This window comes from Glandiceps talaboti, chromosome 18, assembly GCF_964340395.1.
Source record: "Glandiceps talaboti chromosome 18, keGlaTala1.1, whole genome shotgun sequence".
Classification (NCBI taxonomy): Eukaryota; Metazoa; Hemichordata; class Enteropneusta; family Spengelidae; genus Glandiceps; species Glandiceps talaboti.
In genome coordinates this window covers 11,043,447-11,068,651 of record NC_135566.1, presented here as the reverse complement: position 1 = coordinate 11,068,651, position 25,205 = coordinate 11,043,447, and the positions used below count along the sequence as shown (strand labels likewise).

Genomic DNA, 25,205 nt, shown 5'->3' with positions numbered 1-25,205 from the left:
CCCAATTTGCTGAAAAACAGAGAATACCTGAGTCCATATATACAAATTCACAACTGCGCTAAGCATTTTGGTCATCAAAACCAACAATATGCACCACAGAGGGCAGAAATCCAAACTATCAGACATTGTGTATGAAGGGCGCCACCAACGACAACACAAAGGAAGGTAATTACTGAGTAATTAACCTATGAGATACTATATCAATCTGAGTAAAATCAATATAATGTAATTGGTTCTAAATTTCACATATAAATGAACTGTATTTTTTCCCCTTGTATTACCTGATTTTAATCTAAAAATATGTCATATAATGTTCATTCAACATCACTCATCTGTTGCTGCAATTTTATTTGTGTTTATGTCAACTGGTAGCAATTATGCAGAAAACAATGCTAAGTTAACATTATCATTTTTAACCTCTGTCACACTTTATAACCAACAAAATCCAATGAAGGACTCACTCATGATTCTTGCTAGTACATGTAACATGCATGGCTTCACTGAAATTCTCCTTGTTTCACCACAGGGGGCCCAGGAACCATTTACATTTATAAACAAACAAGTGAAATATGCATGGGTAAATGAAATTTCTTTTTAACTCATGGATTACTATCTATATAGATGTACATATGGGCCTCTATACTATGGAAATAATATACTATTTTTCCACATATACTATACAAACACCACTGTATAGATGGTATACACTAGTATACAGTGTTCCCTCTAACTTTTTTGAGACTGAGCAAATTAAGGACATGATATGCTAACTAAGATAGTGATGAAACAAAATTTAATGTATTAAATAGCAAAAAGAAGCGAGTATATGCGACAAGAGCTAGCTTGGTTATACTTATAATTAGGAAAAAATACTTTCGAAGTTTACAGACCAAAAGCATATCAGTTCACTGACCTTATCTGTTTATTTTCTGTTCTTTTGTCATTCTGTTGTCAAAATCCACCTGTGGATGAAAATAATTTCAAAGTTAGGGGGTCCTTGCTAGTTTTGACTAGCCTAATCGGTCTAATTCAACAGATTACTATGGCGGAAGTCGAGGGACTGACATAGTGAAGATTCCATACCGGGTGTTTAGATTCTTGTGACTAAATCGTACACAGTCTGGAATCGAATGGAGATTGGTTGATCCAAACAACAGGTAAAGTACTTTAATTCGGTGACTTAAGAACAGTCACACAAAATCACAAGGTAAAAATTCAGTTGACAGCAAAGGTCGCTCCGTGCTTGACACACTATCGTCCATCACGTATCACGATCGAAAATCGATCGTGCTGTGGTCATTTGACAAGGTGAAGGTGGGTTATACTTCCATGTTACCACCATGTACTGTACATTACCGGTAAATGGTGTGGGATAGATTTGTAAATTGTAAACGAATGTTTGTTTACTTTCCCCAAATAACAACTAAACACAGACAGGTGAAGCGAAATATTGACATGTATCCATACAGTGGAGTCGTAACTATTAAAGTTGTAAACATGTTACGTTTACAAGCTGTAATAATAATATGGTTGTGGATATTCCGGAGACAACCCCAAAATTTAAAGTGTGCGTACATGAAATGCTGTAACAGTCACAATAATACATTTAATGTACACATAGGCAGGAATACAAACAGATCATGGAGATGTTAACAGTTTAGTTTGTGTATAGAATATATCGTTGAGGCACAACCTCACGAGGTGACTGTATAATATGGCGGTCATCTGTTGTGAACTCCATGGTCCAGGCTGACTTGTTTGTGTTTATAAGTTGAAAATAAAAGTTGTTGTTTTTACCAAGTTCACTTTTGATTTTTTTTGAGGTTCATTTATAAACAAAAACAAGTACATGATCATTGCAAAGTAAAGATATGAGTAGATGTAATTATTTACTCTGAAGGCATAACAGCGTAACCTGTGGGTGTTGTTGTTGCTGCTGTTGACTAGCAAATATAATGTTTACAGTTACGTAATAATTCAGTCATTTGGTCGTTTTATTGTCAGGGCCACTCACATTAGTCATGTGGATTTGAATCATCATATTATAATTCTGTGACCAAAACATAGCTTAATTAGTTGAGTTTTTTTTACTTAACCTTCAGAAAGTATGTAGTAAGGAAACTATAACAACAACAAATTTAATGTTAAAGAACAGTAACAACATATAAAAAATATAGGTTCAAATACATATAAGAATTTTGAAGCATTTTTGAAAATGGACTCTTACATGTAAATTATGTATATATATATCTATCAGATTATATGCTGACCTACATTCATTACATTATTGATAAAATTCCCTTGTCACTATTTTGTAATGAATTTGAATGAAACTCAATAACTACATTTGTGTCAGATGTGACAAGGACAGCTTAACGAGTAATGAAATGGTAAATCAGTATAGTTTTGATTCAAGGCAGTCTGGGAATAAAAATAAGTACAAAACCTCTGACAAGGTGTAGCTGGGGATGGATCATTTCGTCCCTATTTCGACTCATCCCATTTCAACATGCCCCATTCAACTCATCCCAATTTCAGTACATCAGATTTTCTGGGTTGATTGTTTGTTATATTTTTCAGTATCTGTTAACAATAAAGGTCTGACCAAAACAAGGAAAGGATAAATCAAACTGAAAAGTCAGTATATTATATCCAATACAGTGGGTTTTTTTTTTTTTTACATCTTTAAGACATAGTATCCTAACATCTTTATAACTAAAATACTTGCACGTGTAAATCATCATGTCATATTACAAAGATCTGCAAGTTACTTTCCTACATGATTTTGAAAGAGTTGGAAGAGTTGAAATTGGGGTGAGTTGAAAATGGGACGAGATGACATTGGGGCAAGTAATTTCAACTGAGTTGAAAAAGGGGTGAGTTGAAATGGGACGAGTTGAAAAAGGGGTGAGTTGAAATGGGACGAGTTGAAATTGGGGCAAGTAATTTCAACTGAGTTGAAAAAGGGGTGAGTTGAAATGGGACGAGATGAAATTGGGGCGAGTAATTTCAACTGAGTTGAAAAAGGGGTGAGTTGAAATTGGGACGAGTAATTTCAACTGAGTTGGAAAAGGGGTGAGTTGAAATGGGACGAGTTGAAATTGGGGCGAGTAATTTCAACTGAGTTGAAAAAGGGGTGAGTTGAAATGGGACAAGTTGAAATTGGGGCGAGTAATTTCAACTGAGTTGAAAAAGGGGTGAGTTGAAATGGGACAAGTTGAAATTGGGGCGAGTAATTTCAACTGAGTTGAAAAAGGGGTGAGTTGAAATGGGACAAGTTGAAATTGGGGCGAGTAATTTCAACTGAGTTGAAAAAGGGGTGAGTTGAAATGGGACAAGTTGAAATTGGGGCGAGTAATTTCAACTGAGTTGAAAAAGGGGTGAGTTGAAATGGGACAAGTTGAAATTGGGGCAAGTAATTTCAACTGAGTTGAAAAAGGGGTGAGTTGAAATGGGACGAGTTGAAATGGGACGAGTTGAAATTGGGATGAAGTGAATGGAAGAGAGATGGTAAATATTAACTTAGAAATTCTGATTCTTTTTCCCACTCAGGCTCCTCTCATTATGTTCAAGACATGACTTTGCAGTGTCATAGTGTTCTTGGATGCACAACATTGTAACTAGCTTGGTAGGAATACATAGATACAATTGACCTGGTGAAGGTCAGGCCAGGCCAGAAGTACAGGTCATCAAAGTTCATCAGCCATGACTATAGGGGAAGGGTTTGATGAGGTGGATGATGATCTGCCGGATTATTCCGTCGGATCTGAATTCTATGCCAGATATGAACCCAAAGAAATTTTAGGAAGGTAAGCGACTTTGTTTTTATGACACCAGTTTCAGTCTGACAGATGTATGTCTTGTACCAGAAGTGATGTTTTATGATTTTTTGTTGTAACAACAACTGACTTAGTGAAACTGAAAGACAGTAATTATGTCTGTGTGTGTGTGTGTGTGTATAAAAATATACATGTATGTGTGTGTGCATGTGTGTGTGTATATATTGTATATAGTGTGTAGTTGTGCATGTAGGTGTGTGTGTATATATGTGTATTTATGTGTGTGTGTGTGTGTGTGTGTGTGTGCACGTGCGTGTATATGTGCGTGTTTGTGTGTGTGTGTGTGTGTGTGTGTGTAGTCGGCAATTAAAACTTATGATGAGGTCCAACTACATTTATTATCCTTGATAATAAATGTGTGTATGTATATATATATATGTATATGATGAGGTCCAACTACATATATATATATATATATATATATATATATATATATATATATATATATATATATATATATATATATATATATATATATATATATATATATATATATATATATATATATATATATATATATATATATATATATATATATATATATATATATATATATATATATATATATATATATATATATATATATATATATATACATATAATTTCATTCTTCTTTCGCCAAGTAGAGTGCTCGATCACCTTGGAGAGCTATCATACATAAAAATGAAAGAAGACGAGTCTGATATTACATAGTGGAATTACACTACGGACCGTTTCACCCGAAGGATCGTCAGGTGTAATAGTGTGGTTTAATAGTATTCGTTAGTTGTACATCCTGCTTAATGTACATAACTTATGTGTGTTCACTGACGGCTGTGTGTACACAAAAAGATTGACAACAAAGGTTACGTATTATTAAGTAAGAACTTGTTAGCGTGCCGGCATTTACTGATTAATTATGACCGCTGATTAATTTAATAAAGCCATACTTTCAAAAGCTAAGCAAACACAACAAAATACCTGTAACTGCAGAAAACCAAAGGAGTGCCCTCTCGCAGGAAAATGCCTCATAAAAAGCGTTGTTTACAAAGCAACAGTCACCACTAACCAAGATCACAAATCATACATAGGCGTTAGTGACACAGAATTCAAAAGCAGGTTTAACAACCACAAGTCTTCATTTAAACTTGATCACAAGAAGAAAGACACTGCACTCAGTAAATACATTTGGCACCTAAAAGACAGCAACATTAATTACGACGTACACTGGTCAGTTCTCAAGCAGGCTTCCTCATACTCTAACGTTACCAAACGATGTCAACTATGCCTCTGGGAAAAATATTTTATTATAACTGCCGACAAATCAACGAACTTGAACAGCAGAACTGAATTAATCAGTAAATGCCGGCACGCTAACAAGTTCTTACTTAATAATACGTAACCTTTGTTGTCAATCTTTTTGTGTACACACAGCCGTCAGTGAACACACATAAGTTATGTACATTAAGCAGGATGTACAACTAACGAATACTATTAAACCACACTATTACACCTGACGATCCTTCGGGTGAAACGGTCCGTAGTGTAATTCCACTATGTAATATCAGACTCGTCTTCTTTCATTTTTATATATATATATATATATATATACAGAACTAGACATTTAATTGATATTGATGTCAACATTATCAGCATACCAGAATACTTATAATGGGACAATGTACAGATAGCCTATTCTATGTTTTACTGTATAAAGTGTGTATAACACAACTCAACAAAACATTCTTGTAATACTGTAGTACAGTAACCATGGTAAGGACAATAATGACTACTGTGTGTAAACATTTACAGGTAAGATATGAAAGTTGTCTGAACAATGAACACTGTCTCAAGTCCTATATTGATACGACATCAAAGTTTGATGCACCAAGTGATAGTAGACAAGTTTTAAAGTGGCCATATGGATGAGGATTGGGTATTTATTTTGGATTTTTTAATTTATAAAACAATTTTATTATGGCGTCCTGCATGAAAAATCAATGTGAAACAACATATACTAAATGTGTGTTTGTAACTCAATACATTGCAGAAAGCTAAAAATTGTGTAAAAAAAGTGTGTTATTGTATGTACAATAACAAACATTTTACGCATGTATTAAGCTTTTGCAATTTATTGATGTACAAACAAGGACTTGAGCTTGTGAGAAATTATGCAATCAACCCTTACTATCACTGTATTTGTGTTCATAGCTACATTCATTTTATGGATTCACTAAAATGTAATATGTATACCTGTGAACAACCAGCATTGTTTCACAGATCTAATGTTGTGAAAACTGAAACTTTTTGAAAGGTTAATCTATACTAAACTGTATCATACTAATAAATAAAGACAAGACAGAATATATGCGGTAGTATGCGGTGGTTGTCGAACACCCCACGATGGACACTATGTATCCCCGAAATCATCCACCACTTTTATTTCATGATTCCCCCCTTACAGAAGCAGTTACAAATAAATTACAATTGAATTATAAACTGAAATACAGCATCCATGAAAAATCTGATATTAATACTTGAAGGTGAAGGATTTACAGTTGACATCAAACTTTATAAGATATTACATAAAGGGAAAAATTGCTGTTGTTGCCATCGTGCAGAGACAACCGAGACTGACGAACAAAGGACTTCTAAACACATATATACCCCAACACAACACCTGTGAATCACAACAACCAACCAATGACAGGAATTCACTTACGTAACGAATAGATAGTAATTATATGCTAATCTTTGAAACGCATATAATTATCCAATCTATACTAAACTGTATCATACTAATAAATAAAGACAAGACAGAATATATGCGGTAGTATGCGGTGGTTGTCGAACACCCCACGAGAGTGGAAAAGCTAGTTAGTAGTTTCAAGTGTAATACGAAGGTTTACACCCCAAGTGACCGAGCTACATCGAGTTTCATACTTATAGGGAATCGACAATATATCTGTCTTTAGAGCTGGTTGATTTCCACCCGCCGTGTCTGGCCAAACATCTCTCATTAACATTGCTATTGGCTGCTACAGTGGCTCCCCCTGCTCTGAAACTGTGAGTGCCAAACTTAGAAATATCCCCAACGAATTTTTGTATACCAGCCATCATCATCTGATGCTGTATCGCAGTTTCCAACGGTGCTGCTGTTTTTGCACCATCCAATAAACTTCTGAGATAAACTGCAATATGAACTGGCTTGGCTGGGAATGCAGCATCCGCTGATAAATTCACAGAACACCACTCCTTCCAACGAATCCAACCATTGGTATACTTGGATACAGTGTTACCTGCTTTCGATGCTAGCATCACATCTGGAATGGTTTCACATAGATTCCTCAGAGCTGGATTATTCAATTCTGATTTCCAATCCTCTACCTGAAAAATATCTTGGTTCGAAAAAGATACAGTAAATATCCTATGTTCAATAATTTCCCGTGGACAAATGAAATAACAAAAATTAATTTTTATGACAGAAAGTCCGATCCCATAACGGGTAAACAGTGGCGAAAGCCATAAGCCCTTGCAAACGGGTAACCTGGACCGAATGGCCCTTTACTCTTGAAAGAGAGTCCACGCAGCAAAAATACATCATCGCGATCAAGGGAACTCCAACCTAAACGCTAACATATTGAAATCTGGGCAGCCTATAAATGGCGAGGGTTTATAACCGACAGGCAATTGCTGTAATCTACCCGGCGTAATCTGCTCGTCAAATTTAGGGAGAACTTTTACAAATTTGACGAAATCTGCAAACTTTCCCGGCTGAGGACGCAGAACTGGCCAATATTTTGGTTCGAAAAAGATACAGTAAATATCCTATGTTCAATAATTTCCCGTGAACAAATGAAATAACAAAAATTAATTTTTTATGACAGAAAGTCCGATCCCATAACGGGTAAACAGTGGCGAAAGCCAATAAGCCCTTGCAAATGGGTAACCTAGACCGAATGGCCCTTTACTCTTGAAAGAGAGTCCACGCAGCAAAAATACATCATCGCGATCAAGGGAACTCCAACCTAAACGCTAACATATTGAAATCTGGGCAGCCTATAAATGGCGAGGGTTTATAACCGACAGGCAATTGCTGTAATCTACCCGGCGTAATCTGCTCGTCAATTTTAGGGAGAACTTTTACAAATTTGACGAAATCTGCAAACTTTCCCGGCTGAGGACGCAGAACTGGCCAAAATATAGCGGATGACCACTCGGGGACAATCAACGTGGCTCTACCAGAGCAATATTTAAGATGTCGGATGGCAGGTAAAACAAGCTTGACTGGCGGACAGACCCAATTGTTCTCTTGCACCCAACTCTGACAAAAAGCGTCGACGGCTTCTGTACCGGGATTCCAACAAGCAGAATTAAAGCGCGGAAGTTGGGTATTATATATATAGTAAGTAGCAAAGCGATCGACGGTGTGAGGCCCCCAAATACTATCTAACATAGCAAACAATGATGGATTAATCGACCAGTCGTCCGTGTCAATAAATCTGCTCAAAGCGTCCGCTCTCTCATTTTCAGAACGTGAAATCCAAGTAGCTTCTAACTGAATGTCATTACAACAGCAAATGTCGAAAATGTTAACAGCTATATCCTGAAGTAGCAGCTTAGAACTACCTACAGAAATTATTCTACACGCGCCCTGATTATCAGAGAACCAGCGTACCTTCTTATGCTGTAGAAAAGGGAGGAGCGAAGCCAAAACAAAAAGCACTGCTTTTAGTTCGCGATAAGTGGAGCTTTCTGCGCGTTCAACATCATCCCATAGACCGCGGGAATAAAAGTACTGCTCATTGTAATGGTAATGGCCACCGAAGCCCGTATTGCTTGTGTCTGAATACACAATGGCCGTAGCGGAGAATTTCGGTTTGATTCGGAAACCGTTCAGTGCATCCAAATTATTATGCCAAAACCGAAGTTCCTGCACAACAGGGTCCGTCAAATGTAAAAACTGCGACCACGAACGCCGAGACTCGACTAACATGTAAATTTGCCTAGTAAATAAACGGGTAACGTGACCCACGGCGAGAGACAAGGAAATCAAAAAGCCAGCAATACGCGCAAGTTGACGTGCTGAACACCTGCCGAGTGTTAAAGCACCTGAAATTTCCGACTTGATGACGTAACGTGTTTATCATGAAACCCAACCATTCGCCAATCTGTACTGGCTGCCAATTACATTTGCTCGTTAGCATTCAGACCCGCTTTCACCAAATCGCTTCGTTGAATAATACTAGCAGCGCTGGCAGAAATTAGCGATTCGTGACCAGAAATACCATCGTCTAAATAGACGATTGACGCGTGTGACATATATAGCCCGCCAGCGTTTAACCAATGGTCTCAACAATTTTGTAAAGCAATAACAGGCCGTACTCAAACCAAACGGTAATACATTGAAAGTGAAATACCTTACTTTCCCGCCAAAATCCCAAGAAAACCCCAAATACTTGCAGTGGCCGTGAAAAATGTCCACGTGGTGATAACCAGATTCTAAATCCCACGCGAACAAGTAATAATTTTCACCAAACATTTGAGCAAGCGTTTTCAGGTCTTCGTACCGGAAAGATGTATTTACCAAATACTTGTTAATATGCCTAAGATCGAGAACCAATCTGAGCTTTTTCCCCTCTGCCACAGAAAGAGGGTTAACACAGAATGGAGGAGAAGAGTGCTCAGATATACATCTATTTACAAGTAATTTAGTTATAGCTTCACTAACAAAAGTGCGATGTATGTTACATGACGCATTATTGCGTAGGAATGCAGATGGTGGAAATTGAGAGAAAGGTAAGCGGTAACCATTTGAAATAATTGATTTAACAAAAGGTGGCAATTTAGCTGACTTTCCCAAAATGACAGAGAACGATGCAAATTACCAACTACAGAACTGTTAGACAAAATTGGCTCAATAGTCTTATCATACTGCAACGAAAAGTCAATATCATTGTCACAATCAAGTGCTTGAGACCTAGCAGAATTATGTGCGTGGTTCTTGAGGTTGACTGGCTGCAGGTTGAGGTTGTTGTCTGCCGCTGTTTGGTGAAGTACACCTGTTCTGCAAGTGCCCCCAGAGCCCACAACGGAAACATGGGCCGATGCGAAAGCTAGAAGTGCTGGCCAAAGGTTGATGCTGGAAGTTAGATGTGGACGGTGAGAAATTCTGTGACTGGTTACTCTGGCGTTGTTTAGGAGCATACTGATCATAATTATACGAATAAGATTGTCTACCAGAGCGAGAACGTTGTTTCTTTTTCTTAATCTTTTGTTCAGCTCTTCTCTCCGAGCGTTGCATTCGTTTTTCATCGTCAGTATCAGATGCCAATTCGTCGGAGATATATTCGTTCACTGTCCCCCAGCCAAAGTCGCTCTTGTCCGCCAATCTAATTAATTTTATACGTTGAGAAACAAGCCCAATACCTTGTTTAAGTGACTTCTTGGCCTTTTCTATGGCTTCTTTTGTGACTGCATCGAGTGCGGTTTCCAAGCTGTCAAGCACTTTTTCTTGGTGTTCAAACTGTTGCTTGTTGCCCGGCTTCTGGAATTCGTACGTGTCGCCCCTTGCTTTCTTGGCGGCGCTGTCAATAGCCTCTGAAGTGTCCAAACTCAGCTCCCTTTTGAATTGAGCTAACTTGCTTTCTACCACAGTCGTTATTGAACCGGTAATACTGGTAACAAGCGAAGCAACCCCAGGCGGAAAGGATTCGGCAGTAGTAGTGGCAGTACTGCTGCCTTCAGGGTTTGCTGTTGTTGCCATCGTGCAGAGACAACCGAGACTGACGAACAAAGGACTTCTAAACACATATATACCCCAACACAACACCTGTGAATCACAACAACCAACCAATGACAGGAATTCACTTACGTAACGAATAGATAGTAATTATATGCTAATCTTTGAAACGCATATAATTATCCAATCCCGAAATGGCAGTTACTAATTTTAAAACATCTTCTTTTTTTTTTTCTTTTTTTTTCTTTTTTTTCCTTTTTTTTTTTGGGGGGGGGGGGGAGGGGGGAACTGAGTACAATTATTTTTTGCCACCATCATAGGTGTTTTTGATGTTGAATAATTGAAGAGCTAGATCAGCATTGACCTTTTTGATGAACTATGCCCTCTAGTGATGAAGTGTAGTTATTGTGTAAATGTATGGAAATAGACATGTTTGATAAATCATGCCCACTTGTGGTGAAACAGAACTTTCTAACTGTAGTAAATCATGTTTCAATAAATTGTGCCAACTGTTGTTTAGTAGATTTGACATCAGTGTGTTAGAAAAGAAACTTTTTACAAACATTTTTAGCATGATGAATGAAGGGTTAATTCTGAAATATCAACCTTTTATGAAGTTATTTTGACTGAGAACAATTCAGTTTACAAAATTCTTGTAAATTGTTGTGTTTCAGTAGACACTGCCATCTAGTGGTGGAGTGGAGAAGCAAACTTGATTTTGGTGATTGATCTTTTTAGTAGACACTGCCATCTAGTGGTGGAATTGAGTAAATAATATTAATTTGACAGACCTCAGTAGTCAATGGCATGCTATTGAATATGAGATTAATCTGATAGCTTGAGTGCACAAAATGAGAAGTAATCATGCAGACATTGAGCACTTAGCAAAGATATATTCAAAATGAAAAAAAAAGTGTCTATAAAATTGTGTCATGCAGAGTCACGGTGACCTTGAGATCCATCTTTCTTTTACACCAAGTTCTATAAATAAAGGTCGTTTCACTAAGCTGTCCATTAGAAACGTCTGATGTATTGAAACACTTAATACCTGGAGAGAAAAGGTATACTCCCTCTCTCTCTCTCTCTCTGTAAGAAAAAATAACTGTAAATGCATAGCCTTAGGTGTTTCATGACTTCTAGATATGTGAAAGACATATATTTGAGTAGGAAGTTTGCATGTTAAATACAAATACGAAAGATGATTTTAATTCAAAAACATGTATGATAGAAATAATTTCAATATATTTTACTATCAGGTACATGTATTACTAAATCTTAAATCAAATTTGTTTGAAATATCCATAGCTTTTTCTTTCTAACTCTGAGGGATGTGTGTAGCAAAAGATGTTTGAATCGTAACTTAATTGGTATTAATCATATTGAAATAGAGTTTATCCTTTTTCTCCCAACTAGTAATTTCTAAGTAATGCAAGTAACATGTTTACAAATAATACCGGGCCCCCTTGGGAGAAAGAGGATTAAAACGAACTTGTAATAAAATGTAATAATATGGAATACAAAGAGAGTAATTTCAGGTTGGAAATGAAAAAAACATAAAAATCTTAGTATGATTCATTATGTATGTTTATCCAAATGTAAGGTATCAGAAAGTAGGATGTAAACGAGAAATATTACAAAAAACGTCCTACATAAAAACACTATATGCATGTGCAGATATCTATGTTTAACCTAAATACTTGACCTTAGGTGAACTGTTAACATTGTCAAGGTTATCCTCTGTGTCCATAACCAGGCATTGTAAAAATCCAAGTAGGTGACAAAGTATAGGTTTTGGTATCCTTGTAGGAAATAGACGTCGGGTTTATTATGCATTGATTTCGATACAGTTCTTTGGTTATGATGTAACCATGGCAACAAGAAACAGAGAAAACTAAACATGGGTGAAATTTGTTGTGATGTCTTTGGTGTTATTTATATCTCATTGAAAATTTGCCTGCAAACTCTTGAATATAGATTTTACATTCTGATACCGTCTTTGCAAAACTGGAATGATATTGATAAAAAACATCAGTGATAGAAGTAAACGTTTTATATAAAAGGGTTTGATGATAAGAATAGAGCAGTGTCCTTCAGGGATTAACCTTTCTTTTGTGTTTCTATAGTGATACAGTATGGGTTGATTCATTCCTAGTGTAACAGCTGTGTGACTGTTTATATACCTTGCATGACCTCACATTACCTTTCTATATAGCAAATGTATGTCTGTGTTCGATGCAGTGTAGCGTGATTGTTTCAATATATATCTCTAGTTTCTTTCATCTTTGTCTGAGTGTTTCACAATGATAAATGTTTTCTCTGTTGTTTAAATAGGAAGATTGATATTCAGTCTAAGTGGGAGAATGTTTTGTGTGAATAATTACATAAATACACGTATATGACAAAATGATTTGTAGAATATTTGACCTTAGTGACCTTGGACAAGAATTCTATGAAATAAAAGATATTTGCCTTGTAGGTTACCTGATCAACGACAGTCAGTGTGCCCTCTAATGAGAAAACTGGGATTTCTTGTGAGTCACCACATAGTAAGAGATAGGGGAACACCAAATTTTGGTGTGTCACAAAAATTGTGTGTACCAGTAATACATACACTAATAATACATACATGTTTACATCACTTTTTACATGTTTATTTCCTTGACGTACTGGTAGACACACAGTGTAGTAATACTTACATGTGTATACCTTTGACACAGACACGCTACTAATACATACATGGTTATTTCCTTGACGTAGACACACTAGTCTAGTAAGACATACATGTTTATCTCCTTGAAAAAGACACACTAGTAATACATACATGTTTATTTCCTTGGTATAGACACACTAGTCTAGTAATACATACATGTTTATTTCCATGACATAGACACACTAGTCTAGTAATACATTATAACATATATTTTTATTTCCATGACATAGACACACTAGTCTAGTAAGACATACATGTTTATTTCCTTGATATAGACACACTAGTAATACATACATGTTTATTTCCATGACATAAACACACTAGTCTAGTAATACATATATTTTTATTTCCATGACATAGATACACTAGTCTAGTATGACATACATGTATATTTCCATGACATAGACACACTAGTCTAGTCATACATGCATGTTTATTTCCTTGATAAAGACACACGAGTAAGACATACATGTTTATTTTCTTGACACAGACACCCTACTCTAGTAATACATAAATTTTTATTGCTTTGACATAGACACACTAGTCTAGTAATACACAGATGTTTATTTCCTTTAACATTTAATATTTATTTATTTTCTGTATCGCCCTTTCTATTTTAAAACAAATTTTCAAAAGCGCTCAACAATTACAGTTAAAAATTTTAAAACATGGGGAAATGAAATAAAATTAAGTACAAAAAGTTAAACTCGTGAGATAAACTAAAATACTGCAATCAAAATTTCCTTCATTTAGGGGATTATGCAGTGTTGTTAGAAGATGTATAGACAGGAAATCAAGAGAAGAGTTTGCTGTTAAAATCATTGACATTAGCAGTGAACAAGCATCTGAATTAGAGACAGAGGTCTTGAAGGCTGCCACCAAAGGTGAAATTGAGATATTATCAAAGGTAGCTGGCCACAACAATATCAGTAAGTAGACTTTATTTTGCTTTGATACTGTAGTTACATAGAGTTCTACCTATAGTTACATAATGGTTTAGTGTTTTAGTTGTCCATGGCTAGTCTATTATAGAGAAAAGAGGATGATGTCTGTGAAGTAAGTGGGAGGGGAAGGGTTAGGGGAAGATGGTGAGCTGGTATTGTCATAAAACTTGGCATTCTCCAATTGTCAAGAAATAGTTTTTTGAGACGTTGAAATGTAATAACGTATTTTTGATGACAGAAAATACCAAGATTAGAAATGTAAATTTGATGACATTGATGTATGTGTAAGACAGTGTTGAATATGAAAACATGATACAGTACTACTACATGATGATGATCAGAACTATTTTCCAGAATTTTTTTTTTTTTTTTTTTTTTTTAGAATGCAAGAATTCTGTATTATCACTACAAACATATTTGAAACACATTATGGGTTGAATGCAACATAAATACTTTGTAGTGATAAAATGATAACAATAATAATAACAATACTAGGTTATCAATCAATCAATCAATCAATCAATCAATCAATCAATCAATCAATCAATCAATTGTATTGTGCCAAAATCCAATGTGACATCATGTTCTAAGGCACTGAACAGGAACAATTGTAAAAAGTTAGAAAGCTCTTGCAAACAGATGCGTCTTCGTATTCTTCTTGAATTTAAAGCCAATGGGTGATGAATGAAGTTCAAGTGTTATACTGTTCCATAAAAGGGGTGTTGTTCACGAGAACGTACACTCACCATATGACTTTGTATTACAATGTGGTACATTAATATGTGTCTGCATGTGTTGATTCTCCATTTCAAATACTTAGTACATCTTCTCCAGTTTGTTTACTTCACACATCCTTTTTGATGCTTCCGTCATTATTGGCACATTTTCGTAGATTTTCCATTACCCATTTGCATACCAACATGCTCATGTTGTAGTCGCTGCATCAGAGGTAAATTACTAGTATGCCACTAAAATGGATATACAAATTGACCCTTTTAAGGTTTAAGATCGCCCCTTGAATTCCAGCTTCAGAAACCCCTAAATAATTTTTTCTTCTTCTTTTTTTCAGTTGGTTTTGTTGATGCTTTTGAGACAGCTACCTTCTTCTTTTTAGTTTTTGAACTGTAAGTACAAACATTCTAAGAAATTCTCAGTTAAATTATTTTTGTCATGCATACAAAATCTGTACCAGGAGTAGTTTAAAAATGAAATTATATCATACTACATGTAGTTACCTATGAAAATAAACTATCACATTAATATATTTGTTGACTGAAAATATACCTTAATTATGTTCCAAATCGTTAATTTGCAGAACTTTTTAATCATCTTTTTGCACCTTCAGAGTGTGATGTTTGAAAAAGGAATCAAAATATTGTCATTATTTTTCTCAATTTTTCATACTTAATGCTTACGCAGGAATAATTATATTACTCCCAAATATTTCCTTATTTTTGTTAAAAAGTATCTGTGATATTGGAGTTGTGTCACATTGTCTTTGACTCGTAGTGCCAAGGTCCCTTAGGTTGTTCATATTTGCCATGGCTGAATGGGGAATATTGGGAGTATAGTAATGTATAATTTTTTCAAAAGTGTAAAAACTGCATCACTGATGTTCTAATATCTTTTCTTTCTAGATGCAAACAGGGTGAACTGTTTGATTATTTGACGTCAGTCGTTACTTTCTCAGAAAAGAAGACGAGGTAAGATTAGATCAGTTCTCTTTTGAAATCCAAACTATCAGTAAAACTGATAAGATGTGTTGTTGTTAACAGTGTTAAAATAAAGTCTTTATTGTACGTAGACACTCTAGGTATTCACATATGTTGGAGTTATCACAGAATTCAGAACACCTGTCAGGTTGTGTTGGATTGTATGCTATTGGAGATAATGTACATTCTGCAAACAGAAAGAAATCTACTGAAGAAATATGCTTACTCAGCATTTTGTTGGCAATGTGATAGAATATGGTAGTATGTTAAAAGTATACCGATGTTCCCCTCCCATTCCAACTACCTCTATTCTCCTTTTCCTAGTATCCTGTACTTATTTTACAAATATGTAGTTTCATTTCTGTAAATAGATTGTAAAATATTATTATCATTAACTTTTACCTTATAGTAATGGATAATTGTACAATGTCGCACAAGCTCCAAGACAAGTTTCAAAACCCCCTCCCTCCCATCCCCCCTAAATGAATGTTCATAAGTGTGACATTGACACATTTATAATTATATGATTTAAACCATGATGAAAATTGTAGCAGTCACACCACTACAATCAATGCTGTGTAAAAACATGCTGATAGATACATTAAATTACTACCGTAAACCCCGGACTGTGTCTCACATTAGAAGTAAGTTTTAAACAACTTATCAACATCTCATAGTAAATACATAACCTGTTCTCATTGAAGGCATGAAAGTTTTCGAAATTTGGTTAGAAGTGCGAAAATGAAGTTCAGCAATCGCATTGACACCAGACCCCCTCCTACCCCCTAAATGAACAAAGTTCACTTATTGAGCTTGTGTGCCATTGTGTGATCATCCCTAACCATACACAGAATTTAATTGAGAGCTATGTCGATGTTAACTAAACGATAACTTTCCACAAACTGTAATGACATAAATATATCACTTCCTCTCTTTGTAGGCATATAATGAGACAAATATTTGAGGCTGTCTGTCATCTCCATGACAAAAACATAGTACATAGAGATTTAAAGGTAACTATTATTGTGGTATAAATGTTTGTTGGTAAAATCATATCATGTATTTATGAGACACATGTCAGTTGAAGTGTATCAAGAGTTCTTACGGACATTTAGAATTTAGTCCCAACTTACTGTCTGCAAGTACCTTGTACCTTGTAGTCTTCACTTCCAAAATTGGTCCACCAGGGGACTATAACTGGAAGGTTCTGAGGAGAGTGGTGGTGGGCATTTAGATGGACCTTGTGGGGTGTTGGTTTCTTATGTGGATTTTGAATGTCTCGTAAGATTGAATGTAGGACTGTGTGTATGTGTCTTCATGCATGAATGTGCACTACCAAACATCTGAATGTGGACAGCTATAGCTAGTCACTACCTCACATGCATGTGAACACACTGTCAACTTTGGGGTTGTCTTTCCAGAATTAACCCTGTAACTGGTCCTGCTTGCAGCCAGAGTAAGGCCCTTGATTCAATTCAAGTGATAGTACGACCAAACACAATGACACACTCATAATCCAAGATATCTTGTTCATTTTGTAAATCAGTCTAATAATATTTATTTGATCACAATTCACAGCCTGAGAATATTCTACTAGACGAGTCCCTGACTGTGAAAGTTACAGATTTTGGATTTGCTACAGAATTACAGGAAGATGAATTATTAATAGGTTAGTTTATTGAGTACTTTTACTAGTAACCTTATTTGTGGGCAACACTTTCAAGTTTTCTTCTTAGAATTTTTTCACAAGAGGTCAGAGACTGGTAACCTTCTCTCTTTCTCTCTCTCTCTCTCTGTTGTTGCCTGTTGTATAGACTGTAAGATACATCGTGTCATTCCACCCCCACCGGCCTCCACCTCCACCAGGAGAGGGGTTGACCGATGTGTGAGGGCGCTCCGTCATGGCATACCTTACAGACTACCTGTTGTATGGCGTAAATCTTTTCTTCTGCTGTGTGTTAGAATTGCTCAAGTCTCTGAGCATTTTTTTATTCTTTATTTCATTTAAAAAAAACAACAACTGTGTTCTTTTGTGTAGAATGATAACCTAAGTGATTGCAAAACAGTTGAGTAAATAAGTATAGCCTTCAGGAGAGACTACTTGAAAAAAAAATCTTCAAAAATTTTCTTAAAAAGTTGGACATTTTTCTTTACATAACTAAAAATGAATAAGAAGCTCAAAACATTTGAAGACAATGAGACTAAACAGATCTCCCAAGGGACTGATGACAGTCAACTGGTTGCTTTATGGATACCATTGTTAATTTATTCAGATTTTCCATATAAGGTCTGTAACTGCAAACTTTTGTCATTACGATGTTTATAGTATCATGGCATTTGACCTTAGTTGACCTTCACGTTCTTGAACTCTGACCTTCCAATTTTGTTGTTGTGAATAAAAACAGTTTCAACTAGATTAGCAGTACTTTTATACTTGATTGTATGAATCTAAAATCTAATCTATGAAAATGTAGAGATTTTATAGTTCCCCTCCCTGTGTAAGAAAGAGTTACAAAAATTTCTAAAACCTCCATCAAAAACATGAGATCTTGTTATGCCTTTTTTCTGTCTCTAAATGCATACCATGTAGAGGTTCAAAACAGGTCTTTGTCCCTTGAATATCATTACTTGTACAAATCTATTGTGACGATGAATAAATCTACAAGTGAACTTGGCATTCTGTTTTGTCATAATGGTACATTGTATTGCATGGAGATAGTAAACAACCTGTCTGTCATTGAAGTTTACAGGATTTTTGAACAAAAATATGACCTTGAAATTGAACAAAGCAGGGTTCAAATAACCAGTGTGAGCCGGTCTAATCGGTTGTTTACAAGTGAATATTTATCTGTGTTGGGGCATCCCATGACTTGTACTCAGATTTAGTACGTACATTAAGTTCACATGTCCGTAAAAAACCATCTCCTCCAAATAATGGGTCAATCTGTTGACAAAAACTGAAGTATGCAGTCGAAAATATCAGGTAACAATTTTCAAGTTTGTGTTTGGAACAAAAGTTTAATAATGTTAAACAAATCTGTGTTTTTTTATACAAATTTGAAGTATGTAAAATCTTGCACAGTTATACCAGCCATGTTTTTTGGGGTTCAGTACCACCATTGTTTAGGATGTAATGTATGGGACACTTTGTAGATTTTAAATCTCAAAAATTATTGAAATCAAATCTAGTTTTATGACTTCTATCGTCTACAATTAGATGTTGTTCTCCAATATTTGTCTTCGTTCAGCCAAGGAAAATACGAGTGAGCTAAGGGGCCTTTGTCACTAAGAGTCGATAACCCATATGTATCAAGTATTTTCCAGCTGAATGATGAAATATAGAGAATAACATAATTATACCAGCGCCAGTAATATCGAAGAAAAATCAGGAAAGCAATGACATTTTTTAACGTTTTTGACTCGTATTTCGAAAACAGCAGAACCAGTGATGTAGACGTGCGTTGTCGTGACATAGACACACGTTGTCGTGACATGAACGGCCAGAGTATATATTGGCTTTTGCATAGTATAGTTACATGTACAAAATCTTAAGTTACATAAAAAAGGTAATAAATGCTATATAATATACTTCATAAAAAAGTATAAAATTCAATTTTTTTTTGAAAAACATTTTGGTTATTCCCAAAGTGTCAATTTGCTGATTGAAAAATCAGCATGCTATCACTTTTGAAGTTTCTTATTTTTAGCTCCGCTGTCAGCGAAAGCTGAAAGCGTAGCTTTAGGTATAGGTGGGTATTGAGGTATAGAGAGTAGAGTGAATCATAGGTGTCCGTCAAACTTTTATATTTTTACTATCTACTCCGGAAGTGACAGTCGGAATTCTTCGATATTTGGTGTGCATGTTCCCTGGGGGGAGGCTATTCAGATTTGTTCATGCCAAGTTGATCTGTGCCATTTTCAATTTTTTATGATTTTTTTTCATAAAATGTCATTTTCATCAACTCCTTGAAAACCTCTTATTAGATTGCTTTGATATCTGGCGTGTTGATGCGCAGGGGGTAGCTTACTCAGATTTGTTAATTTCAAGTCAGCACATCCTCATTTTTATTTTTTATGATTTTTTTTTTGTAATTTGAAAAAAAAATGAATATGTTAATGAGCATAATGACCGACGCCATATTGGAAATCAGTCGACGAGACTTTAAGTAAACTGCCACTTTTCAAAAGACACTATTGACGTCAAACAAGCAATGTAATATGTGCTATAGTCATAATTCTACGCATTGGGCGCCCAAATGACAAGCGTTTGTTCGAAACAGGGTTGTAAACTTCAAATCAGTCCGCAACATCCTCATTTGCATACTCTATCCTGATTCGACCAGAAGCTGAAGGTGACCTCATTTGACCGAGCGATTTTCCACAGCAAGCATCTTGAGTATCAACACAGGACGTTCTTGGTACTCACTAAAATCACACTTCAGACCCACTATAAAAGTGTGATGTTTTCAGATAACATGTAACTTGTGGTTAATTCTATATTGTCGTGCAATTTGGAATGACAGTGAACCAGAATTCAGACAACTTGCGTAAGGAAGGGCATGCCAGACATGCGGTTGAAGTTATGGCCGACAGTTCACATGTAAAGTTAAACGACATGAACGTGTCTTGCCTTTCCAAAATGCAAATATTTGGCAAGTAAAAATAATTAAAATAATTACAACTTTAATTTGGCTTTAGACTTTGCATTATGTTTTGCGTATCTTTCCCCGTTTTACATGTAAATCCGAAAAGGTTCTCTCTCATCATGTCATCAGTGTCAGTGATCATACCGCGCGGGGCTGCTTTGAGTACGAGCGAAGTGAGGCATGTTGAGGTATTTTGTTGAGAATTATAAATATTGCGAAATGTCAAGTACAAGGTTTAAATACAATGGAATGATGAAAAAAATGGCAGAGTCTGCTGACAGGCGCCGGTCACAAGAGACACTGTGAATTAAAATATCAGACGATGTATGTATTAATCGCCGACAATCCACCCGTATGCACGAGGGACTAACCCGGAAGCAAGTCGTTGTCAGCCATACGTTACAGTGGTAACATCGTCCGAGAAATCGCTGCGTTCAGAGTGTCATTATTCACAGAATTGTTGTTTTCGAGTGAAAACCCGTCTTGAATTGTATAACTCTAACAAATGAAGACATGTCAAGTTATATTTTGAAAGTTGTATCGCTAGTTTGAGACGATTTTCTCACGTACTATAGTACTATCGAGGCTTACTTGGAAGTAGTAGGACCTTACTCCAGTTCATCGGGAAGTTTAGCCAGTCCGATAATTCTTTCTGGTTTAGTTTACAACACTTTTGATCAATCACGCAGATTTTGTTGTTGTGATGAAAAGAAATTAAAAAAAAGATCATTTCAACCATTTCGTTGTGTTTTCTTTGTGAAAGGTAACCGAACATGAACGAGTGTTACCACTGTAACGTATGGCTGAGAATGACTCTCTTCCGGGTACTTAACTTGAGATTGTCGCCGTACGGAAACTAAGATGGCGATTAATACATTTCTTCCCTATATATATCTACCACAACTAGTACAAGTTGAATGTTGTTGACTTTGTAAATTTGTTAGAAAATTGAAATTCAAATTGCCTCAAAATTATTTTAGATCCCTAGTTTATTTCATTCATCATTAAAATTTTCCAGGGTTACAGCTGTAAGACACTGGAATTATTTATAGCCAACCTCAAAATCCTCTTTTTTTCTTTTTCTTGTGTGCATTTCCCAGTCATTTTTTTCTGAGATTTTGTGCAATTTTTCATAACAGTAGATTTTTGTTATAAAATGGTGACTATGGTATAAAAGTACAATACATTACCAACTTCTGTGTAAAATGTGTTTTATAGTGAGACATCATATGAAACCACTAACCACTTTATTGCATCGCTAAAACAAAACTGCATAGTGAAGACCTGAACCACTTCTACATGTCACCAAAATAAAAAATTAAATTAAAAAAAAAAACAGCGGAGCTATTCTGACCGATAGGTCGCTTGTTTTATGTTCCCATAGAACAAAATGAAGAGTTTCCCATAGCTGCACCCGCACACTTCTTACATGTAAAGTAGTCAGTCATATGGATGAGGATTGGGTATTTATTGTAGATTTTTAAATGAATGGCTTCCTACTTGAAAAATCAATGTGAAACAACATAAAACTAAGTCTGTTTGTAACTCAATACATTGCAAAAAGCTAAAAGTGTGTAAAAGTTTGTTATTGTATATTTATTGACAGACTTGGCAAATGTTGTTTCACATTGATTTGTCAAGTAGGAAGCCATGATAAAATTGTTTTATAAATTAAAAATCCAACATAAATATCCAATCCTAATCCATATGGCCACTTTAAATGTAATAGTCTAATACAACTCATTGTTTTGTTTGTTCTCTACTTTCTTTACTTATGTTGAACTCCTGGGTATGTCCACCCCAGTCCTAACCACGCCCCTTCTAAGTCATACTCATTTTATCACTTTTTCCCCCAGAATTATGTGGAACTCCTGGGTACTTATCACCTGAAATATTAAAATGCAATATGAACCTTGGATGTGATGGATATGGTAGAGAAGTGGATCTCTGGGCTTGCGGTGTCATCATGTATACTCTGTAAGTAGTCATAACCCTTGACCTTACAATGTCAAAAGTTCATGACCCTTGACCTCATCACTAGTCAAAGATCACAACCTTTAGCCTCATCTGTTTGTTGAGGAATACTTTTCTAGATGACTACAAATACATTCCCAAAGACAGTATTCATAAATCCCAGAAGTTATCACTTAAAATGTTTGCAGTAAAAAAAAAATGATTTCAAGACAAGGAACTGTCAAGTGTGCATTTTTATCAAAATTTATTTACGACAGAATTTTTCTCTCAGAATATTGAAGTAAATATGTTATATATAAACTAAGGAAATGTCATGCCATGGATATACAAGAAATGTACTTACCCTACATTTCAATAATCTTAAAAGCCACCTGAAGAAAAAGTTATTATCATGTTACAATTACTGTACATCCATACAAGTTTCAAGGAGTAAAAGACAAAAAGAAATGTATTTGAAATTTCATAAAGGTCAGTTTTTTTTTTTTTTACAAATTTTGTGATGTTGTGTTATAATTACCTTGATTAGATTGGTTGGTTCACCACCATTCTGGCATCGGAAACAGATGGTCATGTTGAGAGCTATCATGGATGGACGTTATCACTTTGATAGTCCTGAATGGGAAGACATATCTGATTACACAAAAGATATTGTAAGTTGTCTCACACTTCTTGTACTCAAGGGTTTCATCAATATCCCCCCCCCCAAAAAAAAAAAAAAAAAAAAAAAAAAAAAAATCACAAAAACTAGATGGTCTTAAAGGGGTAATATGCAAGGTTCTCATGACGCTTGTTATGCTACATGACTGCACTCATACAGCACCTATGAAACTGACATTTTTAGAGAGTATTACAGATTTTTTATCTCCTAAAGTTGGACTACAGTATTATGAATATACAGGAAAGAAATCTGTCTCTGTATTTTTTTAAATAGTTGCATTTTTGGGACTGTATTCATGAAAACTTTAGCTTGATACACATTGTGAAGTGTCAATGATGGCAATCTACTAAAACTGCCCCAGGTGGAGTACTCGGTAATGCTCTGACCCAGGATTGACACTTAGCCCTTTGAAAAAAAACCTCAACTCTCCAGATTTCTAAAAGAATCAGGCTGTGGTATTCAACCAGTTCACAGATCATAATAAGGTCAGCATAGACCATCATATATTAATAGTGCCATGTTTCATGGATCAATTGTTTACAAGAAACAATAGCTAACCTTTTTACAACCATATTTTACTATTTTCGTTGATTAGAAAACCCAAACAGAATGTCTACATAAAGAATTATTTCATTTCAATTTATGTAATTTTTAAAAATATTTCACTATATATAACAAAGAATGCATGCAAAGAAAGTGTTGATTTATTTTTGTGTCTGGTTTTTTTGACAGATTTCCAAGTTGTTAATTGTTGATCCTAGAAAGAGACTTACAGCACATGAAGCTCTACAACATTCATTCTTTGAAACTGCAGAGGCACCAAAAGGTATCAAAGAGTTCATTCCAAGAAGAAAATTTAAGGTAAACAGAAGGTCAATACTTTGATTTCACGACCATGTTTTGCACTCATTTACTACAGTGGAAACCCAACTTTCGGCTTACTATTATAGATAGATACACACTAACACTAGTGTCGTTCGATATGATATGTCACACAAGGTCGTGATAGAGGTGCCTTTGTTGTGACAATATAATCACTTTGTAATCAAGATCTACATAGTGAAAATAAGTTGGAAGTCTCCAAAAATGTACAGTGGATGTCATGACAAACACCACCGTATAGTGAATACAACATCCATTCAAAAGCTTATAACAGTTATAGTAACATGTCACAACAATAGTCTTAGTTTGTATTTATCTTACTAGCTGAAAGCTTGGGTTTCCATTGTCATAGTGCAGAACAATCTGATTTTAAACTTTGAAGTACCGTGGTAATTTTGACGTCATTTGTCAAAATACCAATACTCACGATCCAATTCTACCAATAATGTTTTTATATACATGTAGCTGTAGCATATCAGTTGTGTATAGCTCCTTACATCGTGTTGCTAAGAACGTTTTGGAAAGACCATTTCCTGAATATTGTTCAGTTTGACTCTATCAAACAGTGCAGGTTTTCCCCGGGTACTCTGGTTTCCTCCTGCGTTAACACTGAAGACTGAGTAATGTAACGAACTAAAATGTGAGAGTATTAGTTGGTAGTATCTTGAGGAAAGTTTATAAGATGCATCATGCTGGTCATTGGTATGTTTCTGTAATTATGTATTTTATTGTACTTTTGAAGATGTAAAAATATGTTACTGGTAATTTGTTTATATACTTGAAGGCATCAGTACTAGTGGTTATTGGAATTTATCGACTACAACACTGGAGTGGTCACCAACCTATTTCACTGCAAGCAGTTAGAGAAGATCCCTACCGCATTAAAGACATTCGTAAAGTTATCGATGCTTGTGCATTCCGCATTTATGCACATTGGGTGAAAAAAGGAGAGGACCAGAATCGCGCTGCTCTGTTTGAAAACACTGCCAAAGTAGAACTGAAAAGAAAAGTTACAAGTAGAAGGAATCGATTTAGACGGAGAACAACACCTACCAGTCCACAGGGATCTGAAGTCTTTATATTTTAAGTACTTTACTATTATTTGGCTGGGGTGACTTA

General features: G+C 35.5%; 2 protein-coding genes across 2 annotated transcripts; one reads left to right on the top strand and one right to left on the bottom strand.

The window, feature by feature from the left end:
• Nucleotides 1-1,043: 1,043 nt before the first annotated feature.
• On the top strand, nucleotides 1,044-25,173 carry LOC144449647 (phosphorylase b kinase gamma catalytic chain, skeletal muscle/heart isoform-like). Its single transcript, XM_078140221.1, has 11 exons — nucleotides 1,044-1,157; nucleotides 3,553-3,809; nucleotides 14,024-14,199; nucleotides 15,284-15,338; nucleotides 15,852-15,917; nucleotides 16,867-16,939; nucleotides 17,505-17,595; nucleotides 22,429-22,549; nucleotides 23,073-23,196; nucleotides 23,937-24,065; nucleotides 24,871-25,173. Exons 2-11 carry the CDS (start codon nucleotides 3,706-3,708, stop codon nucleotides 25,171-25,173), a joined length of 1,242 nt encoding a protein of 413 aa, XP_077996347.1. The 5' UTR covers nucleotides 1,044-1,157; nucleotides 3,553-3,705.
• On the bottom strand, nucleotides 6,762-10,584 carry LOC144449193 (uncharacterized). Its single transcript, XM_078139696.1, has 2 exons — nucleotides 10,248-10,584; nucleotides 6,762-7,216 (listed from the first exon to the last, which is right to left on the bottom strand). Exons 1-2 carry the CDS (start codon nucleotides 10,582-10,584, stop codon nucleotides 6,762-6,764), a joined length of 792 nt encoding a protein of 263 aa, XP_077995822.1.
• Nucleotides 25,174-25,205: the final 32 nt, after the last annotated feature.